Source organism: Engystomops pustulosus, chromosome 7, assembly GCF_040894005.1.
Source record: "Engystomops pustulosus chromosome 7, aEngPut4.maternal, whole genome shotgun sequence".
NCBI lineage: Eukaryota > Metazoa > Chordata > Amphibia > Anura > Leptodactylidae > Engystomops > Engystomops pustulosus.
The window spans coordinates 164,540,647-164,562,265 of NC_092417.1; the positions used below are offsets into that span (position 1 = coordinate 164,540,647).

The 21,619-nt window shown below is 44.9% G+C and overlaps 1 protein-coding gene across 1 annotated transcript in view; it reads right to left on the reverse strand.

The window, feature by feature from the left end:
• Positions 1-12,767, reverse strand: part of LOC140070265 (ovochymase-2-like) — a 32,422-nt gene extending 19,655 nt beyond the window's left edge. The window contains exons 1-9 of the mRNA XM_072116617.1: positions 12,420-12,767; positions 10,160-10,266; positions 8,310-8,401; positions 7,501-7,673; positions 6,488-6,583; positions 5,887-6,038; positions 5,155-5,350; positions 1,519-1,545; positions 1,352-1,442 (exon numbers count right to left, since the gene is read on the reverse strand). Coding sequence (XP_071972718.1) covers positions 1,352-1,442; positions 1,519-1,545; positions 5,155-5,350; positions 5,887-6,038; positions 6,488-6,583; positions 7,501-7,673; positions 8,310-8,401; positions 10,160-10,266; positions 12,420-12,498 — 1,013 coding nt within the window. The 5' untranslated portion in view covers positions 12,499-12,767. The remainder of the gene's footprint in view (positions 1-1,351; positions 1,443-1,518; positions 1,546-5,154; positions 5,351-5,886; positions 6,039-6,487; positions 6,584-7,500; positions 7,674-8,309; positions 8,402-10,159; positions 10,267-12,419) is intronic.
• Positions 12,768-21,619: the final 8,852 nt, after the last annotated feature.

Below are 21,619 nucleotides of genomic sequence, written 5' to 3' on the forward strand. Positions count from 1 at the left end.
GAGGTGCCAGTAATAACCTCACGGGTGCGCTCTTATGGAGGTGCCACTAATAACCTCACGGGTGCACTCTTATGGAGGTGCCACTAATAACCTGATGGGTGCACTCTTTTGGAGGTGCCAGTAATAACCTCACGGGTGCACTCTTATGGAGGTGCCACTAATAACCTCATGGGTGCACTCTTATGGAGGTGCTACTAATAACCTCATGGGTGCACTCTTATGGAGGTGCCACTAATAACCTCATGGGTGCACTCTTATGGAGGTGCTACTAATAACCTCATGGGTGCACTCTTATGGAGGTGCCACTAATAACCTCACGGGTGCACTCTTATGGAGGTGCCACTAATAACCTCACGGGTGCACTCTTATGGAGGTGCCACTAATAACATCATGGGTGCACTCTTATGGAGGTGTGACTAATAACCTCATGGGTGCACTCTTATGGAGGTGCCACTTATAACCTCACGGGTGCACTCTTATGGAGGTGCCACTAATAACATCATGGGTGCACTCTTATGGAGGTGTGACTAATAACCTCATGGGTGCACTCTTATGGAGGTGCCAGTAATAACCTCATGGGTGCACTCTTATGGAGGTGCCACTAATAACCTCCTGGGTGCCCTCTTATGGAGGTGGCAGTAATAACCTTATGGGTGCACTCTTATGGAGGTGCCAGTTATAACCTTATGGGTGCACTCTTATGGAGGTGCGACTAATAACCTCATGGGTGCACTCTTATGGAGGTGCCAGTAATAACCTCATGGGTGCCCTCTTATGGAGGTGACAGTTATAACCTTATGGGTGCACTCTTATGGAGGTGCCAATTATAACCTTATGGGTGCACTCTTATGGAGGTGCCAGTAATAACCTCATGGGTGCACTCTTATGGAGGTGCCACTAATAACGTCATGGGTGCACTCTTATGGAGGTGACAGTAATAACCTTATGGGTGCACTCTTATGGAGGTGCCAGTAATAACCTCATGGGTGCACTCTTATGGAGGTGCCACTAATAACCTCATGGGTGCACTCTTATGGAGGTGCCACTAATAACCTCATGGGTGCACTCTTATTGAGGCATCTACTTCCAGTCACATGTAGACCAGGTGTGACCTGACAGAGATTTTAGATATAGTCCCTGCCAGTTTTCTGGCATATGGTGGGCTGCGACATTCACGCCCCAGCCTGTCCCCTGCCTGCCCCATTCCTGTTCTACTCCTGTACAGTTTCCTATACAAATGCCTTGTCCACCAGAAAACTTTATATACTCCCCCTAATGTATTATCAATAAAAATTATCTGTGACCAAAGAGCACTGACCCAAACATAGAGAACTTGCCCAAAAATACTCACTCATTATTAGAATAATATTTCCGGGTGCCATTTGGTAGAGATATGCCCCCATTTGTTGCCTTCAGTATTCCATCTTTGGTACTACACTGCACTGTATGAGATGATAGAAATCTCTTGTAATGACTGCTGATATCATGCGGAGAGGAGCGCAAGCAGATAGTAGTTACCTTGAGGTGCGGGAAACTCAGATTTATCTGGTGGAGACAAAGAAATATAAATGTAGTTGTTGTAAATCAAAGGTTCTTCAGATCATCATCAATAGATGCTCAAAAAGTGTTGTAGCCTACAAGCCATCAACCTCAACCTAAATCATGGATCATCTGTCTATTGGATTGGTGGTAAATGTTATGTCTGACTGTGAGAGCTCCACTGATCTCAAGAACAGTGGTGGATGTGGCTTGAACGTTAAATAGGATCCTTATTCCAACAATCGTAGAAGGGCTCAATGGATGGAATTGCCATTGATCAAACATCTTCATCCAAATACTTTCGGCCTCTATAAAAGTATGTATACATTAATGAGTTGAAGGTGAACACATATTTTTTTAAGTGTAGGACTAAGCTCTTTTCTCGGGGCATCACCAGAAATATCTTTTCTTAGGGCAGTGATGGTGAACCTTTTAGAGACCGAGTGCCCAAACTACACCCAAGACCCACTTATTTATCGCAGAGTGCCAACACAGAAATTTCATTTGTGATTTATACTCCCTTCTCTGTCACAGCTTTCATTCATATCAGGAACCTGAGGACTCCAATAAAGCAGAAAGTAGAAGAAAGTTGGATGATCATTATAGCTTCCCTCCAGGGTCCCATAAACAGGAAGAATTGTCAGGACCGGAGCAGGAGCTACAATGATAATCCAGATCTGTCCACACCTTCCCACTCCTCCAGTAGTCCCAGGTAGCACTGTCACTATAAAATAGCTCTGTGCACAGCAAGTCCTGGGCTGTCTGGGACTTCAGGAAGATACCTGGAGTCCTCTCTGGTGATGGCCTGGGTGCCCATAGAAAGGGCTTTGAGTGCCACCTCTGGCACCCATGCCATAGGTTAGCCACCACTGTCTTAGGGCACGACCATAAGACATCATATGTATTGTCTTCAGATATTTCATGACCATGAACATCCAAGGATGCTTCATCAGGAATTGTAAAACAGCAAACACTTGAGGACTCATTTTGAGGATTTCAGAAACTACAGGACCACAAATTCTGAGATCTCTTCTCTAGACATTGCATTGTAAAAAAAAATACAAGATTTCCTCAGAAGTCATAGCATGATCACAAAGCCCTGAAGTCTCTCTGTCAGACATTGTGTGGCTACAAAAATTCGTGGTCTGAAATATAACAACATACATCTGAGGTCTGTTTTTCAAGATTTGGACAATCTCAAAAATGTACGATCTTCTTTAGGTATTGCATGACCACAAACATCCATTGACTATTCTTCAGGTATTTCATTTCATGACAAACATTTAAGGTCCCTACTTCAGGAGTTGAATGAATGATCACAAAGATTTAAAGTTTCTTCTTCAGACATTGTGGGTCATTTACTAAGAGCCCGATTCGCATTTTCCCGACGTGTTACCCGAATATTTCCGATTTGCAGCGATTTTCCCTGTATTGCCCCGGGTTTTTGGCGCACGCGATCGGATTTTGGCGCATGGGCGCTGGCATGCACGTGGCGGAAATCGGGGGGGGGGGGAGGGGGCGAACGAAAACCCGACGGATTCGGAAAAACCGCCGCATTTAAAAAACCAAAAGTGTCGCGGAGCTTGCACTTACCTTCATCCAGGATAGTCCGGTGTATTTGAGTGCGTTCCGATGCTTTTCAGCGCAGCAGCGCCACCTGGTGGACGTCGGAGGAACTACCTTAATGAATCCCGGCCGGACCTGAATCCAACACAGAGATGGCGCCGCTGGATCGCGAACGGACCGGGTAAGTAAATCTGCCCCATTGTATGACCAGAAAAGCTCAAGTCTTGTTTTCAGGCATTGCATGATCACAAAGCCCTGAAGTCTCTCTGTCAGACATTGGGGCAGATTTACTTACCCGGCCCATTCGCGATCCAGCAGCGCGTTCTCTGCGGTGGATTCGGTCCGGCCAGGATTCACTAAGGTAGTTCCTCCGACGTCCACCAGGTGGGGCTGCTGCGCTGAAGTCCGCTGAAATGCACTCAAGTTCTCCGGCCTATTCCTAATGAAGGTAAGTGCAAGCTCCGCGACACTTTTTGTTTTTTAAATGCGGCGGTTTTTCCGAATCCGTCGGGTTTTCGTTCGGCCATGCCCCCGATTTCCGTTGCGTGCATGCCGGCGCCGATGCGCCAAAATCCGATCGCGTACACCAAAATCCCCGGGCAATACAGAAAAAATCGGCGCAAATCGGAAATATTTGGGTAACACGTCGGGAAACCGCGAATCGGGCCCTTAGTAAATAACCCCCATTGTGTGGCTACAAAAAATTGTGGTCTGAACCATAACAACATACATCTGAGGTCTGTTTTTCAAGATTTGGACCATCTCATAAATGTACGATCTTCTTTAGGCATTGCATGACCACAAACATCCAATGACTATTCTTCAGGTATTTCATTTCATGACAAACATTTAAGGTCCCTACTTCAGGAGTTGAATGAATGATCACAAAGATTTAAAGTTTCTTCTTCAGATATTGTATGGCCCATTATGTCCACAAAAATCTGAGGTGTCGTTTTTAGGTACTCGATGATCACAACCACCTGAGAACTTTTTAAAGCAGGGCATGACCACAAACGTTTGATGTCTTCTTCGGGTGTCGCATAACAACAATCACCTGAGGTCTCTTCTTCTGAAGTTTCATGATCACAAACATGTATGGTATCTTCGACCAAGGACTATTCTTCAGGAAACGCAGGACCACAAAGCTCTGAAGCCTCTTCTTCAGACATCTCATGGCCATTTTTTTCTACAGGCATTGCATGGACAAAAACAACCAAGGACTCTTCTTGAGACCATTTCCATGCATAAGGTCGTATCTTCATGAGCTACATGGCCAAATACATCTAAGGTCTCTTCTTCATGCCTTGTTTGGCATCTAACATCTGATGTCTCTCCTTCAGACACCTTATGAGCACAGTGTATAGGAGATAAAAGGACTTAAAGGGAACCTGTCACCAGGAGAGCCATTTTTGGCACTCCCCCAGTCCCCACAGAGCATAGTACATACACTGCCAAAGTGTTTTTGTATTAAAATTTGGTTTTACAGAAAAAAAGATATGTTATATTGTACCTTTCATTAGCATCTGCTGTGTGACTAGGCAGTTGTCTATTGGGAGGGGCTGGAAAGGAGCAGTTTCCCCCCACCCTTGGGAAACAGCTACTCCATGTGACCTTTTCAAATATATGAAAACACCCATCACTTGGCTTAGCGACGCCCCCTGCTCCTCTACAGCCAATCCCGAGTGTGGGGAGTTATTCATATATTTGAAAAGGTCACATGTTTCCCAAGGGTGGGGGGGGGGGACTGCTCCGTTCCAGACGCTCCCAATTGGCAACTGCCCAGTCACACAGCAGATGCTAATGAAAGGTACAATATAACATTTTTTCTGTAAAACCTATTTTTTATACAAAAACACTTTGGCAGTGTATGTACTATGCTCTGTGGGGACTGGGGGAGGGCTAAAAATGGGTCTCCTGGTGACAGGTTCCCTTTAAGTACTAGAGGTCATGGAAGATCAAGGCAGAAGAGTCAACAGAAGGACAAGTATCACAATACTTAGAAGTTCTGTCACTCCAGGAATAGTAATGTAATAATATCATACCACTAACCTTGGTTGAGGTTTGTACTGAGCCAGTTGAGAAGTCGCTGAATATCCGTGAAAACACCAGGAGACCCTCTCTTTTCTAGTGGCAACTGGGCATTGTCTTTCCAATTTCGAGCACATCCCAATCCCCAGGAGGTTACACCAATCAGAACCCATCTTCCATGGCTGCGCTGGCAGAGCAAAGGGCTTCCAGAGTCACCCTAATAACAAAAAAAAGGGGAAACAACTAGGGACGAAAGGTGAGGATAACATTGAAAATATTCTGATGACTTGGCAGGACATCCCTGATAAAAATCATGTATAAATGTTCAAATCTTCAAAACTTTATTTCTTAGACTCAGATAAGAAAAACATGGCTGCTTTCTCAAGACAGTTTAAAGGGAATCTATTGGGTGTAAAATTCCTTCCAGGCCAATAATAGTAAGGGCCTTTAATAGGAGCAGAATGAGACCTTTGTGATAACGAACCCATGAAGCTGTGTAGAGATAATTATGTTTTTAGGGTTATGCAAATTAGCCCCCAAGTGCACCTGGGGCGGGACTTATGTGTCAGATTTTCACCAGCAGAAGCTGAAAATGTCAATCATAGCTCAACAAACACCATTGGACAGGAGTTTCAGAGGGGACCCTGGTCACTTGAAGCTGTTTGAAGGCAAACTGGGCCCGCCCCTGAAGCCCTTGTATGCTAATATGTATATTCATATATGGATGATTATCTATTATTTATAGACACGCACCTGACATGCATCTCTCCCTCCTTCTGGGTATCCTGCACAGACGGCTGTCTCGAAGGTCAAGCGCCGGTCCACAGTTCCCATGATGTGCAAGCACCTTCTGGGCTCGATAAGAGGTAAAGCAACTTGTTGCAGACTGCTAGGCAACTTGCCGTCTGAAATACCAAATTTATGGTTCAGTCTAGTAATTATTAGACTTCTTAAATGGGGTTTTCCCGGGGTAAAAAATATTTATAATTTATCCATATAATAATTCCTTGAGGTCAGATCGGTGGTGGGGGTCAAACACCGTGCACCTCCAAAGATCAACTGGTTTTAGAATGGAACCTAATACAGACAGCACCGTTTCTTGTGTAGTGGTCAGACCAGGGTACTACAGATAACTGGTAGCAAATAAAATGTAGTAACCACATCTAACCACTAGATAGAGAATAGAGCTGCCTTTTTCCTGTCCCATTCTCTGTTTAGTGATATATGGGGGAGCTAAGTTTAGGATCTTCACTATTGTGATACAGATGATCCAGCCATTGTAAAGGTCATCAATATTTTTATCCTGGAAAACCCCTTTAAGTTATTTCCACATACAATGGCTGAAGTCTCTTACTTTCCAGTAGTCGTCCCCAACCAAGAGCGATACACAGAGATCCTGATGCAAATACATCGTCGGGATTCGGCAGGCATGCTGGTTGGACACTCTTATCTAAAAAATGAGAATGCAAAGAGATATACTCAAAGACCAAAATTTTGCTACCAAACCCTGGGGACGGTGTTGTGTAGGTTTAGCCAAATCCAACAAGTCTATGTATTGTCTAAGGGAAATCCAGGGCCATTTTGTATACCATGCATGACACCTTGTATTCCATCCCTCCAATGGACTAAGATCAGTAGTAGATTATAATATCGGCAGTTTGGGTGGTAGCTCGGGGCCCAAGCCTTCTAGGGGGCCCATGTCCACCCAAACCACCCACTAAATTTTATACTGAAAAGGACCCTCACCCATGAAATCCTCAAACATCTCTTCCTGATCTCAATACACATGTATTCAAGAGCCATTTGAGGACCTTTAATGGTCCTCCAAAGGTCCTATAACTGCAGATTGGAAGCAGCAGAAGGGACGCATCCTCCATTCCCCAAGAAGCTGATTCTAGTACCATATACCGTATGTAGCAGGGGTGTAACTAGGAGAGGCAGAGCCTCATAACAAACTTCTGAATGAGGGCCCCCTACCCCCCTTAAAAATATACATATTAGTATGTGATTTACAATAACACACAGTATATACACACCATATATACATACATAAAGCATATTCACACATACATACAGTACATTATATGTGCATCTTATACACATCACATATGTACACATACAGCAAATACATGGATAGATACCTACAATACCATGTATAGACATACAGCATATACACACACATACAGTATTCATGCACCAAACACACATACAGCAAATACACACCCGATACCACAGATGCTGGGGCTCCCTGTCACTGTGGGCCCCATAGCAGCTGCTATCCCTGTAGTTATGCCCCTGATATGTAGGAAGTGATTCCAGACTTGTAAGGGCTATAATATTCATACCTGACTAAGATTTATTATTTACCAAATCTGATGTGTCCCGTCAGCTCCACTATCGCAATGTCGTAGTTGTAGGGCTTGTTGGGGTGGAAGTTGGGGTGCTTGTAAATAGCCTTTATCGGGAAACTCTGCTCAGTGATTTCTTTCACGATAAAATCATGGTCACCGACAAAAACCTTCAAATAACTTTCCACATTTCTGTAAAGGCCAAAAGATTTGTTTTTGTTCTTCAGAATCATTGATTATTTTTGAGGGACAGAATGTCCCATATTAAAGATTAGGGGAGATATACTAAGATCATATAAGAGCACTTCAATTGTACAATCAAATGATGAAAAACTATTTCCAATGAATCATTTAAAGTTTAAGGCCCAAATTCTGAGGCTGCACTACTGAGAAAACAATCCATGATTCGTGAATCCGTGATTTCTGTCAGATACAAATACAATAAACAGGTTCTCCCAGCAGTGCTGCCTCAGGCTTTGGGCCTGTAACATTAATGGGGTTTTCCCACAAATCAAGTCAGGCTCTATTCACAGGCTAGGCCCTAACTTGCTTAGCGATGGGGGTCTTAGTGATGAGACCCCCACAAATGACGAAAACGAGGGACCCAATTGGGGTCCCAGGTACCTCAGTCAGACCCCTCATCGCTCCGAGAGAGTAATGGAGTAGACAGCCGTGCATGACCGTTATGCTCCAATTATCTCTATGGAGCTCTGAGTCTTCGATCTCAGCATTGAATTGAGTTTGTAAAATACATACTATGAAAATCAGGCTCATTAGCTTGAAAAATCAGTTTCATAAAGTTCCAGTATAAAGGATACGGTTTCTTACTTGTCCATTACACAGTGAGCAGCTGTAAGTATGTGTTTTTCACTAATAATGGTTCCTCCACAGAAGTGCTTCCCATCTCTTTTCAAAGAAGCCTAAAAAAAATAAAAAAAAAAATCACAATAATAATCTTACTTTTTAGATATTTGAGCACCCAGCATATAATACCAAGGGCCACATTTATCACTTTTGTGCGCCTAAGTGTAGTAGTTGCGCCTAAATTCGGGCGCACTGTTTTGCCAGAATTATCACAAGCTACAACCATCTGTAATAAGTATATTTTCTGCCTCTTATTAATCACTTTACTTTAACACAGTTTAGGTGCAGTTTAGGCGCAATGTTAGATTCGGGCACTTACATGTGATCCTGCTACAAGCTCCTCTCTGCTTCTCCCACAGCCCAGAATGAAAATAACACTCACAGCAGCACCCAGGTGTGTGACACCCAGCACCCAGTGACCTCCTCAGCAGTGGCTTCTCCTGGAGGGGATCCCCCAGTGCTGGTCTCCTGCTGCACCCCTGTAATTCTGGCCAGTATTCCCCTCAGACACTGTGCAGAATTACATGGGGGACACTTGTTTGTAGTATCTGCAAGCTTCTGCAAACTTGTGCAAACTTCTCTTGCTCTTGCTGTGAGCTCAGCGTTTTGCAGAATATTTTGTAAATAGAAGGTGATGAACTGTAAATAGAGTCTGCAGCTCCTGTCTGCAGAGTATCTAATGTATCTATTATATGTACCAGTGTCTGCAGTGTATCTAATGTATCTATTATATGTTCCAGTGTCTGCAGAGTATCTAATGTATCTATTATATGTTCCAGTGTCTGGTTGAGCTTTGCTGCTAGAAATGAGCTCTTCTGCCAAGGGGCTCAGTGCTTTCTTCTCAGATAACGCCACCTTCGGGCTGGAGTGTTTTTGCGCCCGTTTTTGCGCCTAAATGCAAAAGTTGCACGTGATGAATATCGTTAGGCGCAGCAAAACATCTGGAATTGAACGATAGATGAGGGAAAGGTGGTTATTTTAGCTGCGCGGCTAATTTGACGTTTAATCGCAAAAATGGCGCAAAAAACGGTGCGCCTAAACGAAAAGGCGCAAAAACAACAGAAAAAACAAGTGATAAATGTGGCCCCAAATGTGTTGGATAACTAGGACATAACCATCAAAGACAACTTTTGGCCACTAAATGTGAACAGTGTTAACCATAAATCCACCTGGGGGGGTCATTTACTAAGGGTCCGAATCTCGTTTTTCCATCGGGTTTACCGAATATTACCTTTTTGCGCCGAATTGCCCCGGGTTTTGGGCGCACACGATCAGATTGTGGCGCATCGGCGCCGGCATGCACGCGATGGAAATCAGGGGGCGTGGCCATCGGAAAACCCGTCGGATTCGGAAAACCCGGCGTATTTTTTTTTAAAAATGTGTCGCTCGACACGCACTTACCTGCACCCTGCATAGCTTGGTGAACTTCAGTGAACTCCAACGGACTTCAGCGCAGCAGCGACACCTGGTGGACACCGGGCGCATTACCTTAGTGAATCGCCGGAAGACCCGAATCAGCGTCAGAGAACCCGCTGCCGGATCGCTAATGGACCGGGTAAGTAAATATGCCCCAGTAAATACAGAATTCTCTGAAGTAGTGCAAAATTAGGGTAAGAGGAGAAGCGCCGGGGCAGCCACAGGAGCAAAAGAGCCTCATTATCATAATTTTATAATAGTTTTTTTTTAAAAACCACTCAGATCATGGATTAAACAAGATGTGTTTCTGAATCAGTGTAGCTACAGCATTCTCAAGGTATCTTTGGTTCATAATGCACAAAAGCAAATGGTGCATTTACTTTAAGATTGGTACTTACTATCCACGGGCTTTCCCCTTTCTTTGCCGATGTCCCTCCCACAATACGAGACAGCAGACTGTAGTTGACGCCATCGTTAACGGCAGGACGTTCTCCGCACCTAGAAGCTAAGGCAACAATTCACCTGTTCATTCTAGTACATTAAACATACCCAGGCAGGACAACTCCCATATTATAGGAGATTTTTTTTTAGTTTTTTGTAATACACTCCATGATTTATGGAAATTATTTCATAGTATCATAGTTTATACGGTTGAAAAAAGACACATGTCCATCAAGTTCAACCAAGGAAGGGATTGGATGAGGAAGGGATTTAGGTGAACAATTCTATATAACATAACCGTCATGTTATAAAAGGCATCTAAATAGAGATGAGCGAGCACTAAAATGCTCGAGTGCTCGTTATTCGAGACGAACTTTTCCAGATGCTCGAGTGCTCGTCTCGAATAACGAGCCCCATTGAAGTCAATGGGAGACTCGAGCATTTTTCAAAGGGACCATGGTTCGGGAATAAAATGTGTTAATTAATTGAAAAAGAATGTCTTCTGATAAGTTAGCAGATGTATGCAAACATCTGCAATCTATTCTTCACTGTTCCGCGCGTATATTATCTCCCGACAAGTTATCAGATGTGAAGAACGGTGAAGAATAGAATAAAAACATTGAACACAGGATCATTTAAGTGAAAAACACAGTGAAGAATAGATTACAGATGTTCTGCACATCTGCTTACTTGTCGGGAGATACGCTGTCCCGGGATCCGCTGCTCTTCTTCCACTGAAGTCTCCCCGATGTCTCCGTGCCACTCCCCGATGTCTCCGTGCCGCTCCCCGATGTCTCCGTGCCGCTCCCCGATGTCTCCGTGCCCCGATGTCTCCGTGCCCCGATGTCTCCGTTGCCCGATGTCTCCGTGCCCCGATGTCTCCGTGCCGCTCCCCGATGTCTCCGTGCCCTGATGTCTCCGTGCCGCTCCCCGATATCTCCGTGCCGCTCCCCGATGTTTCCGTGCCCCGATGTCTCCGTGCCCCGACGTCTCCGTGCCGCTCCGTGCCGCTGCCCGATGTTTCCGTGCCCCGATGTCTCCGTGCCGCTCCCTGATGTCTCCGTGCCGCTCCCCGATGTCTCCGTGCCCCCATGTCTCCGTGCCGCTCCCCGATGTCTCCGTGCCACTGCCCGATGTCTCCGTGCTGCTCCCCGGTGTCTCCGTGCTGCTCCCCCGTGTCTCTGTGCTGCTCCCCGTTGTCTCTGTCCTGCTCACCGTGTTCTTCAATGTGTTCTTCACACATATATATTGTTCTTCACATACTATTTTGTTCGCTCCGTTCCGCGCGTATCTTCCGACAAGTAAGCAGATGTGCCGAACATCTGTAATCTATTCTTCACTGTGTTTTTCACTGTGTTTTTCACTTAAATGATCCTGTGTTCACTGTGTTCACTGTTTTTATTCTATTCTTCATTGTTCTTCACTGTGTTTTTTTTATTAAATGCTCGATCTCGAGCAGGGGAAATACTCGTCCGAGCAACGAGCCGTTTCGAGTACCTTAATACTCGAACGAGCATCAAGCTCGGACGAGTATACTCGCTCATCTCTACATCTAAACCCTTCTTGAAGCTCTCTGCTGTCCCTGCTGTGACCAGCACCTGAGCTTGGCTATTCCACAGATTGACAGTTCTCATAGTAAAAAAACCTTGTCTCCTCTGCTGATTAAACTTTGTTTTCTCAAGACAGAGACAGTGCCCCCCTTGTCTTTTGATTTGAGTTACAATTTTTTTCACCATCAACCCGCAAAAATCTAAATGTCCTCATGTCCAAATCTCATAAAGTCATCATTGTCGGGAAGAAGAACATGTGTGTGGATTTAGAGCAAAACATCCCCCAAAAAACCCTTGTTTACCATTCGGCAGAACCCTACACATTTCCTTATAAATTTGGATAAAAAATTTCACCCCATCTTCCAGAACATATCCTCCATCAATTCCCATGACTAGGAACCATCTTCCACAACTCCTTTAGATTTCATAGGAAGAACCTAATCGTAATGTGAATTTTTTCCGATGGCCACCACAATTTACTATGTTGAGTGAATACATCTGGTTGTCACCCAGACAGGAAGTGATGTCAATATTGACAGGAGATGGTCAAATGACCACCATTATATGACAAGGAAGATCTAATAAGTACATGTCGTGTTTCTACTCTCACAAAAAAATGTATAAGCTCTAGTCCGTAAATCTTTAGGAAGATGGTAGTAGTACTCACCTCGGCCTAGTTCGCCTCTTCCTACATGGGTCATGAATGTCAGCAGTAGTAGAACAGACACCAGGGATGTCTCTGCCATGTTTTCCCATGTAACTACCCGGGGAGAGACCGGCAGAAGTTTTATAAGAGGCGCCGGTCCTCTGCGGGAGCGCTGGCAGTGAATAATGTACAGCCTGGTTGATTATTGACTTTTCGCTAGCACATCCTGCACGGCCAGGTGTAGCCAACCATTGTGTCTTACGTTGGGTGCAGAACTTTACTTTCTCCCAGTAATTACCTATAATTTATAAATGTGTTCAAGCGTGAATGGAAACGAAAAGAAAGTCTGAGAATGTTTTCACATGAGAATAACACGGGAGGATAGCAAAGCGGACTGATAAGAGATCCAGGTCGTAAGGGGAAACGATTTGGCCTCCATCAACTCCGAGACAATTATGGACGTACCAAGAATTTGGCAAGGAAAATCACCTCATCTGTTTATAGACAAGATTTTTTTTTCTTAATGTGAAGTTCCTTAAAGAGACATGACTGGAAACTGCTGGGTCCAAAAGTAAAATCTGTACCAGACCCCCCCCCCCCCCCCTACTATTATATAACATATAGTAATGGTCTCTCTTATGAGGAAGACATCTTTATGGGAGTCTATGCTAAGGCTGACTTTGGGGCAATGGACACTGATCTCAAGTAAATAGGTCATGTCACTCCACATGGAAAAATGGACATGTGACTGTAATAATAAACCAGTCTCCTGGTGGCTTAGGACATCTATAGGATGGTCCTCCAAAGAAGGTTTAGACCCTTTTAGCCACTACTGCCCAGGTTTCGATGGTTTCCATCACAACATCTGTATAGGCCATAACAGAGTTCCCTCTTCATGTCCTACTTCTGTCTACAGAGAGCAGGGGACTGAAATAAGTCATCTGCTACCACTTTGGGCCCACCTACCTCATGGAACCCTACCCATGGGTAGAACTTTAAAGGAAATCTACCATCAAAATCCAGCATGATAAACCAATTCATAGACCCAGGCACAATGACTGTGGTAATCTTCTCATACTTGTTTTCTATGGCCCCCTTCCTTCTAAAAACAACTTTTATAATTATGCTAATGAGCCAGCAGTGCTCTACCAGAGCACCTGCGTAGCGCAGATTCACAGGCTGTTTTTCCTGCACTCCCCCTCCCTCCTCTCAGCACTTCTCTCTCCCTCTGTTGTAACCTCACATAGTGGGTAGGGGGTACTCCTGCACAGTGTAACAGCCTAGTAGAGCCATTGTGGTTCATTACCATAATTTTAAAAGTTGATTTTTGAAGTAAGGAGGCCGTGGATAGAAAATATAAGAAGATTACCATAGTCACTGTGCCTGGATCTACGAGTAAGTGTCCCTGGTTTATCCATGCTGCATTTTGATGGTAGCTTTTTTTGATGGTGGAATTCCTTTCAAATTTATTCTTTTAAATGATGCCATTTAGGCCATGGCAGGAGGCCAGTTTTCTGCCCTCCACATGTCTACAGATCCTGAGGTGTTTTTGCAGGATTTCAATAAAGTTTTTTAGGGCAAAACTAGGATTGGATGATAAAGAGTGATATTATATAAAAGAAAGGTGGTACAGGAGGCCCCCTACTTAAGGACACCCAACTTACAAACAACCCATAGTTACAGACGGAACCACCTCTGGTGAAGTCTCTGGATGTTACTATAGTCCCCGGCTGCAATGATCAGCTGTAAGGTGTCTGTAATGAAGCTTTATTGATGATCCTTGGTCCCATTACAGCAAAAAATGTTTAAACCACAATTGTCACTGGGGCGAAAAATTTTTTGTCTGAATCTACAATTATAATATATATTTTTATAAATATACAGTTTAGACTTACATACAAATTCAACTTAAGAACAAACCTCCGGAACCTATCTTGTACGTAACCCGGGGACTGCCTGTACTTGTTTTGGGGTTTTGGCTTAAAGAACTATGTACAAGAACTTGGAAAATTGCAGGAGAAATCACTCATTTTGTTATACACAAAGTTAAACACATTGGGGGTCATTTATCTTTTCCTTCCGTTGGTGTATTTGCGCCTTTTTGCTGCGAAATGGCTGTTTTGTGCCTATTTTGCGCCTTTTTTAGAATGTTATGCGCATTTGTTGCGCCCTAAGTGTCATTACATTGCGCCTCTTTCCAGCTGTCTGCGCACGATTTATTATGCTATAGTGCCTATATGAGCGCAAATAAATGCGCAATAAGACGCCAGTCATGACCGTGCTTCGGAAAGGCAATGGTAGGATTTGCGCAACAACCTTCATTTGACAAAGAGCAAAAGCGACAAAGACAAACGAGGTGAAAAAAATTGACTCAACGGGCGCAAAAAGAGTGTAGAGAAGAGGGAAATAAGAAAAATAACCCCCATAGTGGGGAAAATGTATCAGAAGTGTCTGAGGTAAAACTGTTCTAGTTGCCCATAGAAACCAATAAGAGCTCAGCTTTCATTTTATAAACAGCTGTGGGGAAATGAAAGCTGAGCTCTGATTGGTTACCATGGGCAACTAGAACAGTTCTGCTCTCAGAGGCTTCTGATAAATCTCCCCATAAATAGGCCTGAATGCATTGTGATTGTCCTAAGAAGCAAATGTTTGTAATGCGCATAGCAACCAATCGTTTTTCATATCACGTTTGAACATGAAAGAAGGGCTCTGATTGGTTGCAAATTAAGAAAGTCTAAAATGTTAACTTGTGGCCCTTTTTTCCTTTTTTTTTTTTTAACAATAGTTTTTATTTGTTTAGATTTTATAACAATAGGTAGTAAATATGACATAATCACCGGCTCAGAGGTGGGGAACAAAATAGCACAATATATTCATCATGTAATGTTATTTCAGCAGAGATATATTGATTTATCATTCAACATTATTTACTGTCATAATAAACAGTATACGGCCTCATGAACATATGCCTCCGCAGGCCGTAGCCCGGGCGAGGGAACACCCGCGTTCCCTTCACTTCACTCCTCCCCTTTACATTGGAAGCCGAGCTAGGACACCTCCATCATACCTCCCAACTTTTGGAATAGTGAAAAAGAGATAAAAGGCTTGTCCCCTTTTTCCTAAACCACGCCCATTTTCCACCTCCAAAAAACATTGTATAATGCCCCTTTTCTGTGGCCAACCCCCCTATGGACCCATATAGTACCCCCTAATGCAACTTTTATTATCCCTTTACTCCCCTACTTTAATTTATTTCCCCTTTACTTATATATACTTGCTGTACTCCTACCCCTCCCTCCCCTCTTCATATTGTGGCCTCTTATTGTCTCCATCCTGCCTCATATTGTGGCCTCCTGTCCTCTTTCCTCTGTCATATTGTGGCCTCCTTATTCCATCCTCTTCATATTGTGGCCTCCCTCCTCTATCTTTCTCATATTGTAAACTCCTGTCTTCCATCCTGTTAATATTGTAACCTCCTCCTCCTCATATTGTGGCCCCCACCTCCATCTGCCTTATATTGTGACTTCCCTTCTCCACCCTCTTTATATTGTGGCCTCCCTCCTCCACCCTCTTCATATTGTGGCCTCCCTCCTCTATCCACCTCATATTGTAAACCATCTTCCAACCTCTTCATATTGTGACCTACCTTTTCCTCATATTGTGGCTCCCACCTCCATCTGCCTCATATTGTAGCCTTCTGTCCTCCATCCTTTTCATATTGTGGCCCCTGTCTTCCATCCTCCCTTATATTGTGGCCCCTCGCCTTTCCCTCTCCTGAGTATTAAGCAAAAGAACTTGTTACTTACCTTTCCCACTGCTCCCCTGCAGCAGTCCTGATGCCCAGGTTCTGAGCTGACTCGGAGGAGGGGGTGGGGCCAGCCAAGAGGAGGAGCTACCTGTGCACATCTGTTAAAGAACAGAAACACAGCAGATCCTGCCTCCTGGTTCCTGCTGCTCTGAAGCTGCAATGTGTTGGGGCGGGACAAACTAGGACATTCTACCAACTGCACGGGGCATTATAGTGCACAATAATCGGGACTGTCCCGCCAAATCCGTAACAGATGGGAGCTATGCCTCCTGTATTTCGTGGTGCAGCTGCCCACCTCGGTCACAGTGTGATGCCCACCGCACTGTGACTGGATGCCAAAGACTTCGATGGGGCTGAACAAAGAGAATAGTATACATAAAAATACCTTCACAGGTTCTAAAGGTCCTATAAAATGTGTTTTTTAAATTTCCGACAAAATTTGGGTTTCACATGATCAATATCCATATGATCACAGACGTCCGGAACTGAAACCCAACCCAAAAGTATAAAACAGAAACAAAACAAAGCAACAAGCAGCAATGATTAGTGGGTAAAAAATGTATATGCAGTAAACTCCGTTATTAGGGTTTATAGGGCATGTTTGGTTCAGTTTTATGATTTAGCGTCAGGTATGGACACGCTTGTCCGGTCATCCCTAAATTATCATCATGTTCTGACCCGGATAAATGATCCGCACATGCAGAACCTGCAGCGTGCGAGGACACATTAACCCTGCGCGCCATTACTTTCCATCTCACTGACCTTATCCAGATCCGTCCTATCCCAGGACCCCTGAGCTCTGTAACAAATTAACCAGCGATGGGGAGTTATTTCATGGGATCGGGCGATTTACTATTTAAGGCTTTATGTCATTTTTTATGACTGCACTTCCATAATTCAAAAGTCAAAAGTCCCAGGACCCCTTTTATTTCAGAAATTAAAGGGACAATGACATATCTGATCCCCCAGCATGTATTAGGTGAGGGGCCTAACTTTTAGGTTATGTCATTAGACCCTGATCCAATGTGGCGGCTTTAAAAAATGGACATAGCCTAAAAGATAAGACCCCTCACCCATTACTTACTGGAAGATCAGATATGTCATTGTCCCTTTAATTGCAGAAATAAAATGGGGTCCTAAGATTTCTGACTCACATTGTAGTTGGTGGTCCGAAATGCAGACCTCATGTGCACAAACTTATTTGAGACAAGGGGATGTGAAGCAGATGAATTATGATTTGTAAAACGCTACGGAATTTAATGGCGCTATATAAATAAAGATTAATATTATTATGAACGCAGAGAGCTAAGTGCACAGCAGTGAGAGGACCCTCTAGAATCCTGGAATATAAATCCATAGTTCACAGCTCTGCTGCTACTAATAACACACACAAAGGTCTGGTTAAAGGGCATGGTCATATCTACAAACCGATTCCCTTATAATGTTTTCATTTTTTTAATAAAATATTTTATGTATAGTTCCGGTCTAGACATTAGTTCATACCTGCAGTTGTTTTGATTACTGTTCACCCCTAGATGGCGCCATATGACCTGTTTTGCAGAATACATGGATAGGACCTGATCACACCCAGTGGAAAATGGGGAGGAATCTGTGAATCATTTTTAGTTTCTTTTGCTATGAGAACTTTGAATGTGGCAAACTTGTAATACACAACCTATGCACAAGAGCGGGGCTGGTTTTGGGGAGATAAGGTGTCATGCCGACCCCACTTCACATGGACCCCACTGTTTAACACTTGTATCCTTATTGTTGTGGTGATGCTTTTTACTCTGCACAATAACCCCTATAGAGGGGATCCTACACTGTATAAAGACCCCCTTAGGGCCCCCTTACTCCAACCCCCACTCTACACAATGCTCCCATTTTTGTCCCACATATGGCACCCCTAGAAGACATTTTATAGTGTGTGTGGCCCCTACTTCTAGCATCCTCAACATAAAATGACAACTACACTATATACCCATCCCTACCTGAGACCCTCACAATAAATGAACCTACCCCCAAAAATAATGCCCCCTGCCTGTGACCACCACACTATGTATATAATGCCTCCCATACTATATAATACACCCCTGCCTGTGACCCCCACATTATAACACCATACTGTGCCCTTCCATTTAACATCCCTCTTATGGTGCCCCATACTGACTTATAATGACCAACCTACCAGTGACCCCCACACTATATATTGCCCCCCTACCAGTGACCCCCACACTATATATTGCCCCCCCTACCAGTGACCCCCACACTATATTTTGCCCCCGTACCAGTGACCCCCACACTATATATTGCCCCCCCTACCAGTGACCCCCACACTATATATTGCCTCCCTCCCACCACTGACCCCCACACTATATTTTGCCCCCGTACCAGTGACCCCCACACTATATTTTTCCCCCCGTACCAGTGACCCCCACACTATATATTGCCCCTGTACCAGTGACCCCCACACTAAATATTGCCCCCTACCTGTGCCCTCCCATTTATAACGTCACAACGGAAATTATAATGCCCCCTACCAGTGATCCCTACACTCTGTATTGCCCCCTACCAGTGGCCCCCATACTAATACCCACTCCTTGTGCCCGCCACACTATAATAACACCCTATGGTGCCCTCCCATTTATAACATCCCACCCTGTGAGACTGCTGTGACAGCTGGTGCTGTAGTGCAAGTGCACCCATTGGGGTATTACACACCCGGTCCTGTCGTGATCGCAGAGGTGCGTTGTCTGACGAGGATGAAGTCCGGCGCGATTCACTAAGATCGTGCGCCCGATATCCTGCATGTGTCGCTTCCCCGCTCAGGTCCGCTGGAGTTCACCATCTTCTTCCGGGTGCATGTGACTGCATGGTTTGCGACACAATTTGAATTTTAAACCCGCGCTCAGTCCAAATCAGTCTGGTTGTCTGATGGCCACGCCACGCCCCCCCGATTTGTGCCGCATGGAAGCGGGCGCCGATGCGCCAAAATCCGATCGCATATATAATAGTCGGGAAACCCAACGGAAATGTGTTGTGCGGACCCTTAGTAAATGTGCCCCATTATGTGCATGACCCTCGTCCCCCTTGAATTTTCTCTAAAATGACAAATCTCTGAGAAAAAAAAGCAAGGGATGTCTGGAGCGAGTATAAGGCGCCGTATACATTGCTGCTTCTACTTGTGGGGTCATTAGGGACCATTCAACCACATTGAAGAGGCGTTATTTTAGGGTCTGTCACGTCTAAAGGCGGCGGCCGCCAATGCCCCTCCCACATGTAACAATATGTAATAATGCGATGATGTTCTCAGCTCCGCTGCCACGTGCCCCGGCGACATTCCCCGCATGATAATGAACCTCCCGGAGCAGAATGTGAAGCGCAACCAGAGAATAACTTACATTTCATCAGCAAAAAAGCGGAACAAAGGGCTTTTTCATACGGAGCAAAGAGCAGCCGCACCCTGCGCACAGCACGGGGGCAACCAGTGGGCGGCGGTATTCAGGGCACGCTCTGACAGCACCTCCTGCTGCATTCTGGACCCCGCGAGGAGCAGGAGATCTGTCACTACAATCCTTCTTAAAGGGAACCTTTCAGATCATGGGTAACATATAAACCGAGGATAGCCCAGGGGCTCCAGGCTTCATAGGTGTTAGTGGACCCTGGAGCCCCTCAGGCTCATTTGCATACAGTATTTTATCCTGGTGGTGGATGTCCTTTACTTCACATGCAAATAAAGATTTCGGTGCACCATAGGTGTGGCTGAGAGATCCAGTGCACCCTCCAGTTTCACAACCTTGTCCAGCAAGGCTGATTGCACTAGATGCAATTGGTTGAGTCTAAAATAATGGTGAAGCAGGGAGCAACTGGCTTCCATCAATTCCTCTATTATCCAGATCTCTGCTTGCTGTCATTCCATAGGAAGCTTCATTGTTTACTTTTTGTGGATAAATACCAGTCATGTGATGTCACACAGGTGCACGGCTTGTTATATCCCTGTTCATTGATGTCACACAGGTGCACGGCTCATTATATCCCTGATCATGTGATGTCACACAGATGCACGGCTCGTTATATCCCTGGTCATGTGATGTCACATAGGTGCATGGCTTGTTATATCCCTGGTCATGTGATGTCACACAGGTGCACGGCGTGTTTTATCCCTGGTCATGTGATGTCACACAGGTGCACGGCTTGGTAAATCCCTGGCCATGTGATGTCACACAAGTGCGCAGCTCGTTATATCCGATATTTACCCCCGGACAGCAGACACAACATGACGCATGGGTCCGAGCTTTTCCCCACCTTTACAACGTCCTGTATTTTATGACCGTTTTAGCCTAAGTGCTGTTCCCGGCCATTAAAATTGCATAGGAATCGTCTTTGGTTAAACGAGGGTCAGAAGTGAAGCGCTATAGGCTTTCTCTTTCCAAATGAAATATTTACATGGATGAAGGAGGTTGAGGGAACATCTGTGAGTGATAGCGGGGGCACGACCCCCTGTGCAGGCTCCCAAGATAGCAGGGGATCATGGGTATTGACCAAAGTTGTCTTTTGTTCCAAAGGTGTGGTGCCCTCCAAAGGTCATAGGGGCATTCAGGATTTTATACAATATTCCAGGTCCTCTTTCAATTCCCGATGCCCTATATAGGGGACTCCAGCCATCAGGGGGCGACAGATAGCATCAATGTTCACAAGCACTTGGGGGGGGGGGGGTATTCCGCCATCGCTAACGATATCTGATTGAAAACCATGTCCAGGATTACTAATCGTGGTAACATTACAGCTGGAGCCACTCTTGACATTGAGGGTTTGTCCAGAGTCCTTAGACTCCCAAAAATGTTCCACCCCTAACAAAAGTAAAACCCCTTCCTTTTACACCCTCCCCTGTATAATGCCCCCTTTCCATTGCCCCTCTTAATCCCCTTTTCTCTAGCTACCATCTGCACCCTTTTTCCTGTAGCACCCATCTATTACGCCTCCTTTTGTGTTGCACTCCCCCCCCCCCTTCTTTCGTTCGCCCTGAAATACTCACCATCCCATGATCTCACAGCAGAAAGGAGGAAGTGCTGAGCGTGCAAAAAGAAGGAGGAAGTGCTGAGCAAACAGGAGGAAGAGAGGTGGACATAATGCAACAGCCTGAGAAGCTACCGCATGGAGGAGCTCTGGTAACACCCCCCCTCACTTCTGGCTCATTAGTGCCCCCGATTTATCCATGCTTGATATTGATGGTTGATTTAAGTGTCGCATTACAGCGGTCGCTACGAGTCTCTCCGGTTTCTCAGTAACGCGTTTGTTGTCAGACCGACATAATTTCCATCCATTCAGCAAATCTGCGAGGAAGAGAGTCCATTAGGAGAGGATTTATCCCATCATGACCATCTCCACCATATGGCCCCAGAGCTTTACAGAG